Source organism: Oncorhynchus masou, chromosome 33 (genome assembly GCF_036934945.1).
Source record: "Oncorhynchus masou masou isolate Uvic2021 chromosome 33, UVic_Omas_1.1, whole genome shotgun sequence".
Classification (NCBI taxonomy): domain Eukaryota; kingdom Metazoa; phylum Chordata; class Actinopteri; order Salmoniformes; family Salmonidae; genus Oncorhynchus; species Oncorhynchus masou.
The window spans coordinates 31,863,270-31,880,359 of NC_088244.1; the positions used below are offsets into that span (position 1 = coordinate 31,863,270).

At 42.2% G+C, this 17,090-nt stretch overlaps 3 protein-coding genes across 5 annotated transcripts; 2 read left to right on the plus strand and 1 right to left on the minus strand.

The window, feature by feature from the left end:
• Positions 1 to 655: 655 nt before the first annotated feature.
• Positions 656 to 7,033, minus strand: pqbp1 (polyglutamine binding protein 1). 2 transcript variants are annotated; one of them, XM_064957239.1, is made up of 7 exons: positions 6,925 to 7,033; positions 6,637 to 6,704; positions 6,439 to 6,550; positions 6,196 to 6,296; positions 5,776 to 5,958; positions 5,607 to 5,664; positions 656 to 1,089 (listed from the first exon to the last, which is right to left on the minus strand). In XM_064957239.1, the coding sequence occupies exons 2-7, from the start codon at positions 6,701 to 6,703 to the stop codon at positions 924 to 926; spliced, it is 687 nt and encodes a 228-aa protein (XP_064813311.1). In that variant the 5' UTR covers position 6,704; positions 6,925 to 7,033; the 3' UTR covers positions 656 to 923. The 2 variants fall into 2 exon arrangements, with proteins under 2 accessions (XP_064813311.1, XP_064813312.1); XM_064957240.1 differs by having other exon boundaries at positions 6,947 to 7,006.
• Positions 7,034 to 7,054: 21 nt separating this feature from the next.
• On the plus strand, positions 7,055 to 11,900 carry LOC135528275 (mitochondrial import inner membrane translocase subunit Tim17-B). 2 transcript variants are annotated; one of them, XM_064957243.1, is made up of 6 exons: positions 7,055 to 7,359; positions 8,159 to 8,258; positions 8,354 to 8,417; positions 8,631 to 8,759; positions 8,952 to 9,062; positions 10,718 to 11,900. In XM_064957243.1, exons 1-6 carry the CDS (start codon positions 7,334 to 7,336, stop codon positions 10,789 to 10,791), a joined length of 504 nt encoding a protein of 167 aa, XP_064813315.1. In that variant the 5' UTR covers positions 7,055 to 7,333; the 3' UTR covers positions 10,792 to 11,900. The 2 variants fall into 2 exon arrangements, with proteins under 2 accessions (XP_064813315.1, XP_064813316.1); XM_064957244.1 differs by having other exon boundaries at positions 7,056 to 8,040.
• A 26-nt stretch (positions 11,901 to 11,926) lies between these two features.
• LOC135528274 (PRA1 family protein 2-like) lies at positions 11,927 to 13,927 on the plus strand. The gene is made up of 3 exons (XM_064957242.1): positions 11,927 to 12,216; positions 12,463 to 12,680; positions 12,814 to 13,927. The coding sequence occupies exons 1-3, from the start codon at positions 12,032 to 12,034 to the stop codon at positions 12,951 to 12,953; spliced, it is 543 nt and encodes a 180-aa protein (XP_064813314.1). The 5' UTR covers positions 11,927 to 12,031; the 3' UTR covers positions 12,954 to 13,927.
• The last annotated feature ends 3,163 nt before the right edge of the window (positions 13,928 to 17,090 follow it).

The window sequence follows — 17,090 nt, forward strand, 5'->3', positions numbered from 1 at the left end:
TCCAACATGATAACGACCCCAAACACACCAAGACGACCACTGCCTTGCTAAAGAAGCTGAGGGTAAAGGTGATGGACTGGCCAAGCATGTCTCCAGACCTAAACCCTATTGAGCATCTGTGGGGCATCCTCAAATGGAAGGTGGAGGAGTCAACATCAGGCAGCTCCGTGGATGTCGTCATGGAGGAGTGGAAGAGGACTCCAGTGGCAACCTGTGAAGCTCTGGTGAACTCCATGCCCAAGAAGGTTAAGGCAGTGCTGGAAAATGGTGGCCACACACAACATTGACACTTTGGGCCCAATTTGGACATTTTCACTTAGGGGTGTACTCACTTTTGTTGCCAGCGGTTTAGACATTAATGGCTGTGTGTTGAGTTATTTTGAGGGTAAAGCAAATTTACACTTATACAAGCTGTACACTCACTACTTTACATTGTAGCAAAGTGTAATTTCTTCAGTGTTGTCACATGAAAAGATATACTCATATTTACAAAAATGTGAGGGGTGTACTCACTTGTGATATACTGTGTGTATATATATATATATATATATGGTAATACTAATATATTCAGAATGATGCCCTTAATTTGCCATGTTTACTGCAATAGCATTGCACATGTAGCCTCTTTTCAAAAAGGGGAAAAAAACAGCGCAAGTCATTTATTTAGCATTTATTTAGCAAATGCCACTCATCTGATGATCAATGGTAGCCTACAGGTAACATTTCAGTCATACCAAAAAAATACCAAGCAATATTTACACGTGCAGAAGCACAACTTGTTTCCGCCTCACCAGATAAGCTCTGTCAGCAGGGGTCTCACATTCCATGTAGTGTATGGACTGAGAATAGAAAGGTAACTTCATCCAAACGTAGCAGGCAAGGAGCCCACAGTTGTGTTTCCTGCCGAGTGTGAACCCCTGTGGTCAGTCGTCGTCGTCGTCACTGGGGGGCTTTTTATTGGCTGCGTTGGCCCGGAGTACAGCTCCGGGGCTGGGGTACGGGCGCTGCTGGAACAGAGGCCCTGCTGCCGTGGTGTCCGCCCCTGTCTTCGCCTCATTACGCTTGGGCAAGCCAGTGGACCAATTGCCCCTGTGTGGGGAAAAATACATTTTTAGATACATGCAGAAGGGCTGTTACGGTGACTGTGTTACGAGTCATGACAGCAGTTCAATTTCCACGTGACTATTGAGTCACGGTAGCTAGGCTTCTTCAACACTGCACTCTGAATGCCGTTGGTCATTAGTAGCCTACCAAACTTGCTAATGGCTGGGTACTCAGAGCTCCATTGTCCCTCTAATCACTGACGTCCCTGAAAATGCAATCAAATCAAACTCTTAATGAGAGCCCTGGCATTCAGAGAGCGGTTGATGCATGGACTGAAATAAGTGTTTCTATAGCCCATGTTTCATAATATTTCTATATGCTATGCAATTACGTGAGAACTGAGTTAATGGCCTCTTAAAAAGAGGATCCCACAGGCTTTTTTATTTAACCCTTATTTTAGCAGGTAAGTTGACTGAGAACACGTTCTCATTGACATCAACGACATGGGGAATAGTTTCAGGGGAGAGGAGGGGGATGAATGAGCCAATTGAAAGCTGGGGATGATTAGGTGGCCATGATGGTGCAGTATGAAGACCAGATTGAGAATTTAACCAGGACACCGGGGTTAACACCCCTACTTTTACGATAAGTGGCTTGGGATCTAGAGTGACCACAGAGTCAGGACACCCGTTTAATGTCCCATCCGTAAGACGGCACCCTACACAGGGCAATGTCCCCGATCACTGCCCTGGGGCACTGGGATAAAAAAAAATTAGACCAGAGGAAAGAGTGCCTCCAATTGGCCCTCCAACACCACTATATTTCCACTTTCCTAGTATTAAGCACTTTGCTACGCTCCCGAGTCTAAGGCACTGCATCTCAGTGCTAGAGGCATCACTACAGACCTGGTTCGATTCCAGGCCGTATCACAACCGGCCGTGATTGGCCGTCGCACAATTGGCCCATCGTCGTTAGGGTTTGGCCGGTCTAGGCCGTCATTGTAAATAAGAATTTGTTCTTAACGGACTTCCCTAGTTAAATAAATCTTAAAAAACAACCAGAGAAGAATGCCTGGCTAGCATGAAAATGAACCGCAGGAGAATCGTCCTCCATTCGCTATCCTGCTGCCTACATACAGACTTGAAATCATTGGCCACTTTAATAAATGGATCACTAGTCACTTTAATAATGTTTACGTATCTTGCATGACTCATCCCATATGTATATTCTATACCATCTATTGCATCTTGCCTATGACGCTCGGTCATTGCTCATCCATATATTATATGTATATATTCTTATTCCATCCCTTTACTTAGATTTGTGTGTATTAGCTAGTTGTGGAATTGTTAGATTACTTGTTAGATATTACTGTACTGTCGGAACTAGAAGCACATGCATTTCGCTACACTCACAATAACATCTGCTAACCATGTGTATGTGACCAATAAAATTTGATTGGGTCATTATTATGGACCCTTTTGTGACCATTCTAAATCATAACTAATTTCAAACATATATTATTTAGTATATTTAAGGACAATATTAAATTGAGAATAGTCTTGATTGATTGATATTCTCACCTCTTTCCCAGCGTGTATTTTGGGGATTTTGTAGCTAGCCTAGGCATAGATGTTTGTAAAAGGTTTGCATCACAACTAAAGTGGCCAAATAACTAAGCGCAGCCTATAGACCTAGGACCCCTGAACAGGGCTGGAAAGCCCATAGCCTACAGAGCCTAGTGAGACGTGTTCTCACAAGCCAAGTCATTACACATTAATCCGCTTTACAACAGGTGTGGCCTACCTGGCATATTACAAATGTACCTGCGGTAAGCACTTCCTCCATTCAAGTACAGGCTATGGATGGACATTGTTTTTGTAGGTCATTCTAAAGAAAAAATTATTCCACACATACAGTGCATTCAGGAAGTATTCAGACCCCTTCCATTTGCCCACATTTTGTTACGTTACAGCCTTATTCTAAAATGGATACAATTATTTCCCCCTCAATCTACACACAATACCCCATAATGACAAAGCAAAAACTTGTTTTTAGATATTTTTGCAAATGTAATGAAAAACAAACCTTATTTAAAGTATTCAGACCCTTTGCTGTGAGACTCGAAATTGAGCTCAGGTGCATCCTGTTTCCATTGATCATCCTTGAGATGTTTCTACAATTTGATTGGGGTCCACCTGTGGTAAATTCAATTGATTTGAGAGGATTTGGAAAGGCACCTGTCTATATAAGGTCCCACAGTTGATAGTGCATGTCATGGCAAAAAATGGTTGAAGGAATTGTATCTAGAGCGCCGAGATTGGATTGTGTCGAGGCACAGATCTGGGGAAGGGTACCAAAACATTTCTGCAGCATTGAAGGTCCCCAAGAACACAGTGGCCTCCATTATTAAATGGAAGAAGTTTGGAATCACCAAAACTCTTCCTAGACCTAGCCGCCTGACCAAACTGAGCAAACGGGGAAGAAGGGCCTTGGTCAGGGAAGTGACCAAGAACCAGATGGTCACTCAGACAGAGCTCCAGAGTTCCTCTGTGGAGATGGGAAAACCTTCCAGAAGGACAACCATCTCTGCAGCATTCCACCAATCAGGCCTTTATGGTAGGGTGGCCCGTTGGAAGCCAGTCCTCAGTCAAAGGCACATGACAGCCCACTTGTCGTTTGGGAGAAACTCCCGAAATACAGGTGTGCCAGGCTGTAATCGCTGCCAAAGGTGCTTCCACAAAGTACTGAGTAAAGGGTCTGAATACTTATGTTTATTTATTTTACCTTTATTTTACTAGGGGATTTGAACTTGCAACCTTCCGGTTACTAGTCCAACACTCTAACCACTAGGCTACCCTGCCGCCCCAAATGTAAATTTAATGTGATTTCAGTTTGTTTTTTATACATTTGCAAAAAATTGATTTTTTGCTTTATCATTATGGGGTATTGTGTGTAGATTGATGAGATAAAAGCAACAATTGAATCAATTTTAGAATAAGGCTGTAACGTAACAAAATGTGGAAAAAGTCAAGGGGTCTGAATACCTTCCTAATGCACTGTATATATTTGCGCCCATCTCAGTGAATGAATCCATTGGAGGCTTAGACCAAAAACCCATTTATTCTTGATTCAAAAATGTGGTCGGAGGCTCCATATGGAGTTTGTGACGCCATTGTGAGTTTCCAGAGGTCAAATAGAGCTCTGTAGTGCATCGCCATGCGCCTCCCTAATATTGTAACAATACAGAGGGTACTGTATAGCACCGCATCAACATGATTGGTTGATGGTAGGTGGGGGCAGTACATCCTGTATAAACACAAACTCACTTCCTTGACAACAGCTCTGCACTGCCCCGTGAAGCGCAAGAAGTATGAATGCCCTGACTTGTTGAGGCCACATCAGTGTAAATGCTGCATAACCGATCCAGATGTCAGATTGGCCTCCGTTGCACAACTCTCTCCAAAATGCAGTCTCTCCTGCCAATTTGTGCACATTCATTGTTTGATAACTTAATCGTGTGAATTGTTTGTTTGATTGTTAGTGTATATCAATTCCCCATTACATATATCACCAGTAGTACTTTTACAGTTACTTCCTATAAAATAAAGCAATAAAGCAAGAGGGGGTGTGGTATATGGCCAATAGACCACAGTTAAGGGCTGGTCTTATGCACAACGCAATACGGAGTGCCTGCACGTATTTGTAAAGTGTATTTGTCTATATATAGACACACCCTACGTGTTTTAATAAAATCAACTAAATGTATTGAGCTCGTCTGATGCTTTAAGCTTACGGTTTGATGCCTCAAGTGGGCACCAGAGAGCTAGATAGATCTTGATAACCAGAAGTAAAAAAAAATAATTAAAAGAACCTGACCCAACTATTCTCCTCCCGCTCTTGCTGACATTTGCAGATTCTGCCATTATTCTCCAGAAGTTGCCAGTATAGTCTATACGAGGAGTCGGCAACCTTTCTCATGTGGAATTTCAATATATGTGCGCAGTCCCTCGGAAATCATTTAGGAAAAATATTGTTTCTATTTTATTTAGCAATGTTCAATTGTATTGTTCTTACTATAAAATAATGCCACAGGAAGTACAAGCAAGCTTGCCTGCTAAATGAACTAGTGTAGCCCACAGCCATATGGCATAGCCAGATCAAGGCCTAACATAAGGATGACTCAGAATATGTTATTCTTCCGAAATAGGCTACATTTTCTTTTTATAATATTTATTTAGAACTGCCTAAAATAAATAATGGGTTTATTGTGATGGTGTAGGCTATATTAAATGGATAGACAACACCTTTTAAAATGTAGATGTTCCAAAGGTCCGGATCAGTGGCTTGTAGGCTATGCTAAATGTGTTTATGTTAGTTAACGGTCAATACCGTGAGACGGGCAGTTATTTGCATGACAGTTACCGGTTGACATAATTTGATGACCACCACAGCCATACATACAGGGCAGGAGAAAAAGAGTGCCAGGGATTTCTGACAATGGACATGAAGCTCACAATGCAAAGAAAGGTAGCAATGAATGATTGGGTCAGTGGCCTTACTTGGGAGCATCAGAATAAGCACTGGGATCCATTGGGTCCATCTCCTCATCCTTCCTCCCTGCAAAATACAGTTTACAGAAACCTGTTAGCAAGTGTACATAAGCCATTTGATTTGGGTATGGTTGCAATATTTGTTTTGAGCAAGAGATACAATGTTATGAATATTTACCTCGTTTGTTCTTGCTGTAGGGGGCAAAGTCTTCTCTCCTCTGCATCCGCCTGTCTCTTTCCCTCCCGTCATTCCTCCCTCTTTCCCTCTCCATTTCTGGTTCCCGATCTTTGTCCCTCTCTCGCTCCCTCTCTCTGTCTGGCTTCTCAATTTGTCTCTCTCCTCTGTCCTCCCCAACCTCTGCTGTAAGATTGAATATTTGAGTTAGCAAGATCAATCAAATGTATTTATAAAGCCCTTTATACCCCAGCCGGTGTCACAAAGTGTTATACAGAAACCCTGCCTAAAATAGACGTAGGCAGAACAGTTGAAACTGAAGCAAGACCAAGATTGTCAGAATCAAATCCATCCAAAATACTGAGTCTGAATACATGAAACAGTCTCCGCTCTACTGGGTGGTCAAGCCAGGACTGTTCTTACCCCTTGACTTCTTGGCAGCTTTGGTTATCACAGATGTGGGGTCGGTTGGGGACAGCCAGGCAACTAGGTCAGATTCCACATTCCAGTAGTATGGCAGACCACTAAGGACACAAAATGCATGTAATTTTAAAGTCAGTCCACAACCAAAAACAAATCACTCCATAACAGCTGCTGTCCACTAGCCATACCCAATAGGTGTTGTGCAATCTACATGTTTAGTGGAGAATCTGAAAGAGTGCTTACCAAATAGGGTCAAATACTTTGTACCAGTTGGGAGGTAAATTCTCACGGGCAGTGGCCTCATAATCTACATTGTTGTCATCATAGTCCTCAGCAATGATCTCCTCATCCGCATCTAGAGACAGGAAGTGTAATGTTTTAGCTACTAGCTAGCATTTTTGCAGTGAGTATTTTATTTTTATTTTATTGTTGTAGCCATACCTTGATCTGAGTGCTTAAGAATCCCTCTTTTGGCTAGGCGAGCCAGTAACGCCGGGGGCAGAGGCATCCTACGGGAGAAAATGAACGATTACCGTTATAGCCCGTTGAGTCGATGGCCCCAAACTAGCTAACTAACTTAGCCATAAATACGATTTTCTAACGTGTAGCTAGCTACCTCACTCGCGTCTGACCGTTAGTGGCTAGCTAACTAACATTTTCAGACAATCGAAATTAGCTGTATAGGGAAAACGTTAATGTAATCAAATGTGAATACCAGTTTATAATTACCTGCATCCAAATGTGTCCTTACTTTAGTTCAGATGTGGAGCGAAATCTAACCAGCAGCCAGTCACACAGCCCAAGCGCACAATGATTGCGTCGTTAGTTGGGGGAGGGAATCGGTTGCCGCTTTCAGAACTGCTGGGAATTCGGAAACATACGAGGTCAAATCATGACGTCAGTGGTCTTCAGGTCTGAAAGTCGAAGCTCTAGAAAGAGGCCCGAGTTCCTGAGTTAGAATTCCGAGTTGAATGACCGTTCAAATGTTTTTTTCCCAATCGGAGCTCGTTTTTCCCAGAGTTCCCAGTTGTTTTGAACGCCATGAAGTCGTAATTCCGATTTTCCCAGTTCTCAGTTGTTTCGATCGTGGCATTAGTCTCAGAAATATGTCGTCATAGCACGGACAGCAACAACAAACATGGAAGAATATGCCCGTGAACCTTGGTGAAGTACATTTCAGACAGACAATTAAGTAGACAGTTGTCAATATTGGTGCTATCACTCTTTAGCCAACATACTTTTCTGCTTTACCATAATGGTTATTATGCCATTTATGTCCGAGTCATTACGCAAATGATGGTTGAATTATAGCTAACTAGCAGAGTAAACTCCACTCCATCCATGGTGAAGGAAATTTTTGACGAAGTTCCTTCACCATGGAGTGGAGTTTAGTCCGCTAGCAGTAAGTTATCGTTAGCTAGCTTGCTAAACAAGTTGCGTAACATAGCTACATCTAGCCAGGCATAGCTAGCTCGCTAGACATTGTCTAAGTATGTGGAAGTTTTAGGTCCAAACTAATATTACTATTAACTAGTATTAGGTAGATAGTTATAGTATTGTAAAGACCTTGGTAGATCATACATGAAAGAATGTCCACAACAGAGGATCGCATTTTCAAATTGAACGTTTTATTAACCAGAACTCACACAGGCTACTGTTTGCCCTCTGCTGTTCCACCAACCACAAGGATGCCTGGCACTGAAACATTCCAGGTATTCCTTTGATTGGCAGACAGCAAGGGGGACTGGTATGCTGGATCCGCCAAACCCAGATCAAACTGCCCTGATAACCACACATTAGAACACAGGCACATAACTGTCCAAGCGGGTCGCTACAGTATATTAGGTAAATCGTTTATATACCAGTAATAGGCCTACATATTTATGCATAGATAGACAAGTGGTTTCTCGTTAATATCTGTATTGTGGTTTGTTTACCCATGGCCCCTACACACACTTCTCAGTCCCTGGAGAATAGTAGATGACTGTGGTGGTGCGTTCACCATGGGGGCCATCGGCGGAGGGGTGTTCCAGTCAGTCAAGGGCTTTCGGAATGCCCCTGTGGTGAGTTTGAAAGACTCTCTCTTAGCTTATGAAAGATATTTTAAGATCAATATAAGAACAGTGATCGAAAAAGCAATGTCTCCGTCTCTGCACAGGGCTTTCGGCACAGACTAAAAGGTAGCGCCAATGCTGTGAGATTAAGAGCTCCACAGATTGGCGGTAAGGGTCACTGTCTTTACAGTAGTTCTCTCTTGTACTGCACACAGTACAAACATTCATCATCACGAATGCCAGCTGTCCAGTCGTCAGTCAGCTGGTTATGATGGTTATTTTATTTTCATGATGGTCTTTATCCATAACCGTCGGTTACACGTTATACAGTAATTGTGCCAGCCCTATATATCACTAACGCTGTGTGTGATGTTCCTGCAGGTAGCTTTGCTGTGTGGGGTGGACTCTTCTCTACAATCGACTGTGGCCTGGTCCGTATTCGAGGGAAAGAGGACCCCTGGAACTCTATAACTAGTGGGGCGATGACTGGGGCAGTCCTGGCTGCACGCAGTGAGTGTTGAGACAAACATTCATTTGACAATACATTTATTCTAGATGTAACAGATTTTGTATATTTCATCTTTTTTTCAAGACCCTCTGATCTGAAGCCATCCCCACCCCCTGCCTGACCATCTTGCCCCACCCACCCAACAAAGTCAGATTAGCTCAAGGGCTTGACTGTTGGCTTTATGCTCTCCTTAGGTGGGCCTTTGGCTATGGTGGGGTCGGCCATGATGGGGGGCATCCTGTTGGCCTTGATCGAGGGCTTTGGGATCCTTCTCACCAGATACACCGCACAGCAGTTTCAGAACCGTAAGTAATGTTTAGAGACAGCCCTGGAACCGTTGTAGAAGCCTGATTTGACTGAACTCTGTATGCAGTCGAATGAACAGTGCAGTCAGGTCAGTCAAACGTTTGGACACACCTACTCATTCCAGGGCTTTTCTTTATTTTTACTCATTTCTACATGGTAGAATAATAGTGAAATAGCACATATAGAATCATGTAGTAACCAAAAAAGTGTTAAACAAATCAAAATATATTTTATATTTGAGATTATTTCAAGTAGTCACCCTTTGCCTTGATGAGAGCTTTGCACACTCTTGGCATTCTCTCAACCAGCTTCATGGGGTAGTCACCTGGAATGCATTTCAATTAACAGGTGTGCCTTGTTAAAAGTTAATTGGTGGAATTTCTTTGAGCCAATCAGTTGGGGTGGTTTACAGAAGATAGTCATATTTGGCAAAAGACCGAGTCCATATTATGGCAAGAACAGCTCATATTAGCAAAGAGAAATGACAGTCCATCGTTACTTTAAGACATGAAGGTCAGTCAATATGGAACATTTCAAGAATTTTAAACGTTTCTTAAGTGCAGTTGTAAAAACTATGAAGCGCTATGATGAAACTGGCTCTCATGAGGACCGCCACAGGAAAGGAAGACCCAGAGTTACCTCTGCGGCAGAGGATAAGTTCATTAGAGTTAACTGCACCTCAGATTGCAGTCCAAATAAATGCTTCACAGAGTTCAAGTAACAGACCCGTCTCAACATCAACTGTTCAGAGGAGACTGCGTGAATTAGGCCTTCGTGGTCGAATTGCTGCAAAGAAACCACTACTAAAGGACACCAATAAAAATAAGATAATTGTTTGGGCCAAGAAACACAAGCAATGGACATTAGACCGGTGTAAATCTGTCCTTTGGTCTGATGAGTCCAAATTTGAGATTTTTGGTTCCAACCGCCATGTTTTGGGGGGACGCAGAGTAGGTGAGTGGATGATCTCCGCATGTGTGGTTCCCACCATGAAGCATGGAGGAGGTGTTATGGTGCTTTTCTGATTTATTTAGAATTCATGGCACACTTAACCAGCATTGCTACACAGCATTCTGCAGCGATATGCCATCCCATCTGGTTTGACCCAACACACCTCCAGGCTGTGTAAGGGCTATTTGACCAAGAAGCAGAGTGATGGAGTGCTGCATTAGATGACCTGGCTTCCACAATCACCCGACCTCAAGCCAATTGAGATGGTTTAGGAAGAGTTTCCTTCAGAGTGAAGGAAAAGCAGCCAACAAGTGCTTAGCATATGTGGGAACTCCTTCAAGAAAGTTGGAAAACCATTTCTCATGAAGCTGGTCGAGAGAATGCCAAGAGTGTGCAAAGCTGTCATAAAGGCAAAGGGTGGCTACTTTGAAGAATCTCAAATATGAAATATATTTTGTTTAACACCTTTTTGGTTACTAAATGATTCCATATGTGTTATTTCATAGTAACGATGTCTTCACTATTATTCTACAATGTAGAAAATAGTACAAATAAAGAAAAACCCTTGAATGAGTAGGTGTTTCCAAACTTTGTACATTTAGTTGGGAATTGAATGAATGTCACAACCCTAGTTGTGTTCTTCTGAAAACCCCCACACAGCAGTAACTACCACAGTTGAAATATGGTTATTTCTCCTATCCAGCGAGTCCCTTTGTGGATGACCCCAGCCAGCTTCCTCCTAAGGATGCCAGCCAACAGCAGACTGGGTCCCAGTAGGTTCCATGGAGCTGCCGGGCCTAGCTACAGCCCTGCGTACTGTGACTGACAATCTCAGACTAGAGAGGAGATGGGTGCTCTGAAACCTGACCTCACTGGTGTAAGCAACCTCACCCTGAACCAGCCTCCATCCTCCCAATGGTCATAAGAACGTAGATGCACTTTATTATTATTATTATTCCTCAGGGGTAGATTACAGGTTATATGAGTCATTTGTTTATGAATATGTTTTGTCTACTGGTTCACCAGTGTTCCTTCTGACTGGTCCTGAATTATACCCACCTTTATCAGATTCATTTATGCACAAAACCAGCATTTTGTGGTGACTAAGACTTTTGGTGCTGAATAACCGCAGTTACAGAAATAGAATGGGTAGCTAAACATGAATAGGCATTAATACAGGTATGTGTGAGTATGTAATGACTGTATTTAGGATTAGAAGTTAGTGTCAGGGGTGACAAAAATCAATGCTGTTCAAAACTGATGTAATTGATTTTGCTTGTAAAATGTAATGCACTGAGGGAGGAGAACTGCACTATCATTCCATTTCCTCTCCTCATGGCAGCTTTCATAACCGTGAGGCTTATTATAACGGTAGGGATTCAGGGTCACATCACAAACACACTTATCTCTTGATTCCATTTGCAAACTCAGAAGGCCGGAATGGAAGGCCGTGTCCATATGCTCATGTGTTCTGCTCCGCTGTTTATGTCGCTCCCTTTATTGCTACTATGCCATGCATTCCCACATATTTGCATTCCCACACACTTCCAAAGCCTAAGCACTATAAGGTCTAAGGAGCAGAACACATGAGCATATGGACACGGCCTTCCATTCCGGCCTTCTGAGTCGTGGCACCTTAGCTCCTCCTCCTCTTTGTTGAACCAGAGCACTTTCCTACTCCATCTCTTTATTTGTTATTATGGTCATAAAACTTGAGATGGAGATGGTTTTTGACACAATTAGATATTATTTTGTCATTCAAAACGTGTGACATGTAATGTATAGAATGCTCTACCATATTTGTTGATTTTAATTTATTTATGATGCAGACAAATAAGTGTTAGCAGTGTAATTGACTGGAAAAAATAATTAAATTGTTGATTCTGTATGGCTTATTATCCATCCCCTCTGATGCTATCAAGTACGCAGCAATATGCGGGCAGTTGATTATCCTAACCGAACACGCCCCTTACCATGCTTTGAATTATGGGAGATGTGGTCTGTTATTTGATTGAACATGGAAAAAATGGACGTGCAGCCGCCGCCTATCCGAACCTTAGATGATTTTGTTTTGAGCTCGGCTCAATTCGCCGTGCCAGATATTCGTAATCTGGAGAGATGGAACAATCGGATCATAAACAACTTGCTGTATTACCAGTCCAACTATTTCGTCTCGTTTTTGACCATCCTTGGAATAGTAGGGTAAGTTTCTGACGTGGTCGTTTTTTGAATGCAAGCACAGCTGCTTTTGTTAGCTGCTTTTGTATTGTAGTACGAGTCATCACAAATTCTGTGGATATGGGTGTGTGATGGGTCCATGTTCCATAATCATATATTAGCTAATCGCCATTGTATTGGATTCATGGTCCAATGGGACATAATGAGTTATAACCTATAGAGAAAAGTCAACTAACATCAGCCATCTCTATATCCCTCCTGGTCTGACAGTTATTTCCAGCCCTTCAACCTCTTCTTGGGGGCCACAGTTGTGACATTGATATTCATGGGGTTTGTATGGGCAGCAGAGAATCAGGCCCCCATCAGACGGTTCCGCCGGAACCACCCGTCCCTGGCCCTGGGTGCCATTCTGGGGGCCAGCTACCTCTTCCTCACAGTGCTTGGGGGAGTGGCCGTCTTCCTCTTCGGCATAGCCTTCCCCATCTTATGTTAGTATTTATTCTCTCTTTCACCTCTCCCCATTCTTGTTGCCACAATGTAAACATATACATCTCTCTCTCCCCCTCTCCATTTGTTATACCCCTGACTTCTATTTTCTCTTTCCCTCTATCGCTGTTACAGTGATATTGATCCACGCCTCTGTTAGACTGCGGAGCCTCAAGAACAAGTTGGAGAACAAGCTGGAGAGCATTGGTTTGAAGAGAACACCTATGGGGCTCCTATTGGAGTCACTAGGGCAGGAACAGGAAGCTGGATCTTAGAGGGGGAGGAGAGGAGGAAAAAAGGAGATATGTGCCCTGTTCTATTTCAGTCTCTTGCCTCTTGCTCCTTTGCTATGCCCAAATCTGAAAGGAATGGATGAAGCAATTTGGTGATGAAGCTAAGCTCCATCATATATCCTGGCCTGCCCAGATTTGTAATCACAGGGGTAGGTGCCAGAGACTTAAATGGAATGAGGCCTCTCATACTGAGAGTGAATGGAAAGTAGAGGAAGAGAGGAGGGAAGTAAAGCAAAGGTGCAATGATTGTTATGATTTCTCTGTCACAAAGGTGGTGTAACAGATTGTAAATTCTGTGGAATCTATTTGGCCTATGTAATGCACACACTAACTGAGGTGGGTTTTTCCCCCGCGATGTAAGTCATTTTGCACCCCTTGACAAGTTCCTGATATAGAGTTTACATTGTGTCCTCAGAAAAAGACCCCAAAAAAGACATTGTGCGCTGAAAATCTGCGCTGAGAAGTAAACGTGGCCTCCTAACAGACGTGTGTTGTAAGTGCTACAATAAGATGGTTTTTAAAATGCAATTTAACGACAGTGTTATGGTTACAAAAAATGATTTTACATAGAAACCTAAAGGTGTTTGATGAGTCACTACTCTGTGACTCCTGACCACACTGCTTTTTGTGTTATTGTACATCTTCTACTATTGTTGGGTTTTGCAATTTAATGCAGTTGAAAGTTTAAATGTGTTTTGGGATGGAAGGGCAACAGTGGAACAACTGTATGATTTTATTATTACAAGAATGTTTACCGGGATTATTTATGCCTCTGTCCACACATTATTTGGTGCCAAGAACATTAATGTCAGTCTGCCTTCATTGTTTAAAATTCTATTCAATTGAGAATATTTTATATTTCTTTGATCATTTTCTTCTAAGGACTTAATGTGTGCTTTTTTTTTACAATGCTGTCAACATGTATGTACACTTCATTTACTAAATAATATACCTTACATCTGCAATATCTTGTCATTATGTTATTCTGCAATCAGCCTATTATAAATTATTCGATTTAACCATCAAATTCGAAGAATAGATACAGTCGTGGCCAAAGGTTTGACACAAATATTAATTTTCACAAAGTTTGCTGCCTCAGTGTCTAGATATTTTTGACAGATTTTACTATGGAATACTGAAGTATAATTACAAGGATTTCATAAGTGTCAAAGGCTTTTATTGACAATTACATGAAGTTGATGCAAAGAGTCAATATTTGCAGTGTTGACCCTTCTTTTTCAAGACCTCTGCAATCCACCCTGGGATGCTGTCAATTAGCTTCTGGGCCACATCCTGACTGATGGCAGCCCATTCTTGCATAATCAATGTTTGGAGTTTGTTAGAATTTGTGGGGTTTTGTTTGTCCACCTGCCTCTTGAGTATTGACCACAAGTTCTCAATGGGATTAAGGTCTGGAGAGTTTCCTGGCCATGGACCCAAAATATTGATGTTTTGTTCCCCGAGCCACTTAGTTTTCACTTTTGCCTTATTGCAAGGTGCTCCATCATGCTGGAAAATGCATTGTTCATCACCAAACTGTTCCTGGATGGTTGGGAGAAGTTGCTCTCGGAGGATGTGTTGGTACCATTCTTTATTCATGGCTGTGTTCTTAGGCATAATTGTGAGTGAGCCCACTCCCTTGGCTGAGAAGCAACCCCACACGTGAATGATCTCAGGATGCTTTACTGTTGGCATGACACAGGACTGATGGTAGAGCTCACCTTGTCTTCTCCGGACAAGCTTTTTTCCGGATGCCCCAAACAATCGGAAAGGGGATTCATCAGAGAAAATGACTTTACCCCAGTCCTCAGCAGTCCAATCCCTGTACCTTTTGCAGAATATCAGTCTGTCCCTGATGTTTTTCCTGGAGAGAAGTGGCTTCTTTGCTGCCCTTCTTGACACCAGGCCATCCTCCAAGTGTTTGCCTCACTGTGCGTGCAGATGCCTGCTGCCATTCCTGAGCAAGCTCTGTACTGGTGGTGCCCCGATCTCACAGCTAAATAAACTTTAGGAGATGGTCCTGGCGCTTTCTGGACTTTCTTGGGCGCCATGAAGCCTTCTTCACAACAATTGAACCGCTCTCCTTGAAGTTCTTGATGATCCGATAAATTGTTGATTTAGGTGCAATCTTACTGGCAGCAATATCCTTGCCTGTGAAGCCCTTTTTTTGCAAAGCAAGGTAACCATGGTTGACAGAGGAATAACAATGATTCCAGCCACCACCCTCCTTTTGAACCTTCCAATCTGTTATTTAAACTCAATCAGCATGACCGAGTGATCTCCAGCCTTGTCTTCGTCAACACTCACACCTGTGTTAACGAGAGAATCACTGACATGATGTCAGCTGGTCCTTTTGTGGCAGGGCTGAAATGCAGTGGAAATGTTTTGGGGGGAGGATTCAGTTAATTTGCATGGCAAAGAGGGACTTGGAAGTTAATTGCAATTAATATGATCACTCTTCATAATATTCTGGAGTTTATGCAAATTGCCATCATATAAACTGAGGCAGCAGACTTTGGGAAAATTAATATTTGTGTCATTCTCAAAACCTTTGCCATGACTGTACATCCTGTCTGGTCGCACAATAACAACTGAAAACATGCACCAGCAGAGGTCAGCAGAGGCAAGCATGGAGGGACCCAAATATTCTGTGTAGCATGCTAATGTTATTAATGATAAAATATAAAAATGAGTTGGAGGACCACACAACATGTCATCATGTGAGTCCCAGTTTACTTCGATATGATGGTTATTTTATCAATATTTGTGCATAAAAGCATTTCCACTGCCATTTCTTGCATAATTAATTTTACCAACACAAAAAGATCCCATCTTGTGTAATGTATTTTGCTTAGTTTACATTCATACTGATAAGAGTGTCTGCTGAATGACCAAAATGTAAATGTAAAAAAAAGAAGAAAACTTGCACAGCATGCTGGGTAATTTATTTTAATGAGCTCTACCCACCCAAACAAGTACACATTTGGTCAGAATAAACCAGATCCAAGTCTGAACAATCCTAGACTTCTAGGTTATCTTTCACACGTTTGAACATCACAGTACAGTACGGCACAATTAAGGACAGTAGAGCACAGTAGAGTACAGTATGGTACGGTACAATACAGTAGAGTTTTATTCAGTAGAGTACGTATGGTACAGTACATTACAGTAGAGTATAGTTTTATTCAGTAGAGTACAGTACAGTACAATATAGTTTAATTCAGTAGGGTACAGTACAGTTTAGTTCAGAAGAATGTGGTACATTAGATTAAATTAAGGTACAATACAGTACACTACATTTCTTCACTGTACTGTAGTCTACTGTGCTCTACTGTACTGTACAGTACTGTACTATACTTTTCTTTACTGTACTGTGGGTGTACTTTACTGTAATGTACTGTAAAACAAATATATATAACTGAGGACGTCCAATAGACGTTACCGTCGGTAAATGTTTAGATGACATTTACGAGAAAAGTAAACCCCACAAGGTGTGCACTGCAGCAACTCTCCTGCACCACTTGTCCGTCTGTCCTTGACTGATCGCTTGCTGTCCATGGTGCTGAAAATGCGTCCAAAAGGACTTGGCGCAAGATGGTCTAGTTGTCCCCATTTTTAAATAATTTTATAAATCATATCCATGGACCACACTGACCAGAAGTTCCTCTACGTTCCCTCCACCCTCCCTTTAAAAGATTTCACGGTCATCCCTTTAAAACGGCTCAATTACTCTAATCCTGAGTTCAAGGCTGACTACAGCAGATCGTTAGCAACCTGCAGAGTGTGTGGGGACGAGTTTATTACTATTATTTGGACATTTGTATCTGTGCTTAAATGGTAAAGAAACATGTTTCCGCATTGGAGCAATAAATACAAATAGCAGATTTCATGAGTAATTGCTGTAGAAATAATTCGACAAGGATGGACCAATTATCGGTGTGGAGCACTGACACGGATTGTGAAATGGCTTGCTAACTCTCCATACGTTTTTTGTTTTCCAATACGCGGTGCACAGCCAATTTCAACATTGGTTGTCAGTCAAACTCTGCAACTTGCAAAACTATTTGATGGTGGCTCTTTCCCTGAAGCTGAAGGCATATCGTGGTTTTGAACTGCGAC

Bases quoted from the DNA above. Each gene is read 5' to 3' on its own strand.
- pqbp1 (XM_064957239.1), bottom strand. From the start codon at position 6,703: ATGCCTCTGCCCCCGGCGTTACTGGCTCGCCTAGCCAAAAGAGGGATT. The intron at 6,551-6,636 runs GTATGGCTACAA...TCCTGTCTCTAG, and splicing joins TCTTAAGCACTCAGATCAAG to ATGCGGATGAGGAGATCATT. The intron at 5,665-5,775 runs GTAAATATTCAT...TGTATTTTGCAG, and splicing joins CTACAGCAAGAACAAACGAG to GGAGGAAGGATGAGGAGATG.
- LOC135528275 (XM_064957243.1), top strand. From the start codon at position 7,334: ATGGAAGAATATGCCCGTGAACCTTG. The intron at 7,360-8,158 runs GTGAAGTACATT...CACACTTCTCAG, and splicing joins GAATATGCCCGTGAACCTTG to TCCCTGGAGAATAGTAGATG. The intron at 8,418-8,630 runs GTAAGGGTCACT...ATGTTCCTGCAG, and splicing joins AAGAGCTCCACAGATTGGCG to GTAGCTTTGCTGTGTGGGGT.
- LOC135528274 (XM_064957242.1), top strand. From the start codon at position 12,032: ATGGAAAAAATGGACGTGCAGCCGCCGCCTATCCGAACCTTAGATGAT. The intron at 12,217-12,462 runs GTAAGTTTCTGA...CTGGTCTGACAG, and splicing joins ACCATCCTTGGAATAGTAGG to TTATTTCCAGCCCTTCAACC. The intron at 12,681-12,813 runs GTTAGTATTTAT...TCGCTGTTACAG, and splicing joins CATAGCCTTCCCCATCTTAT to TGATATTGATCCACGCCTCT.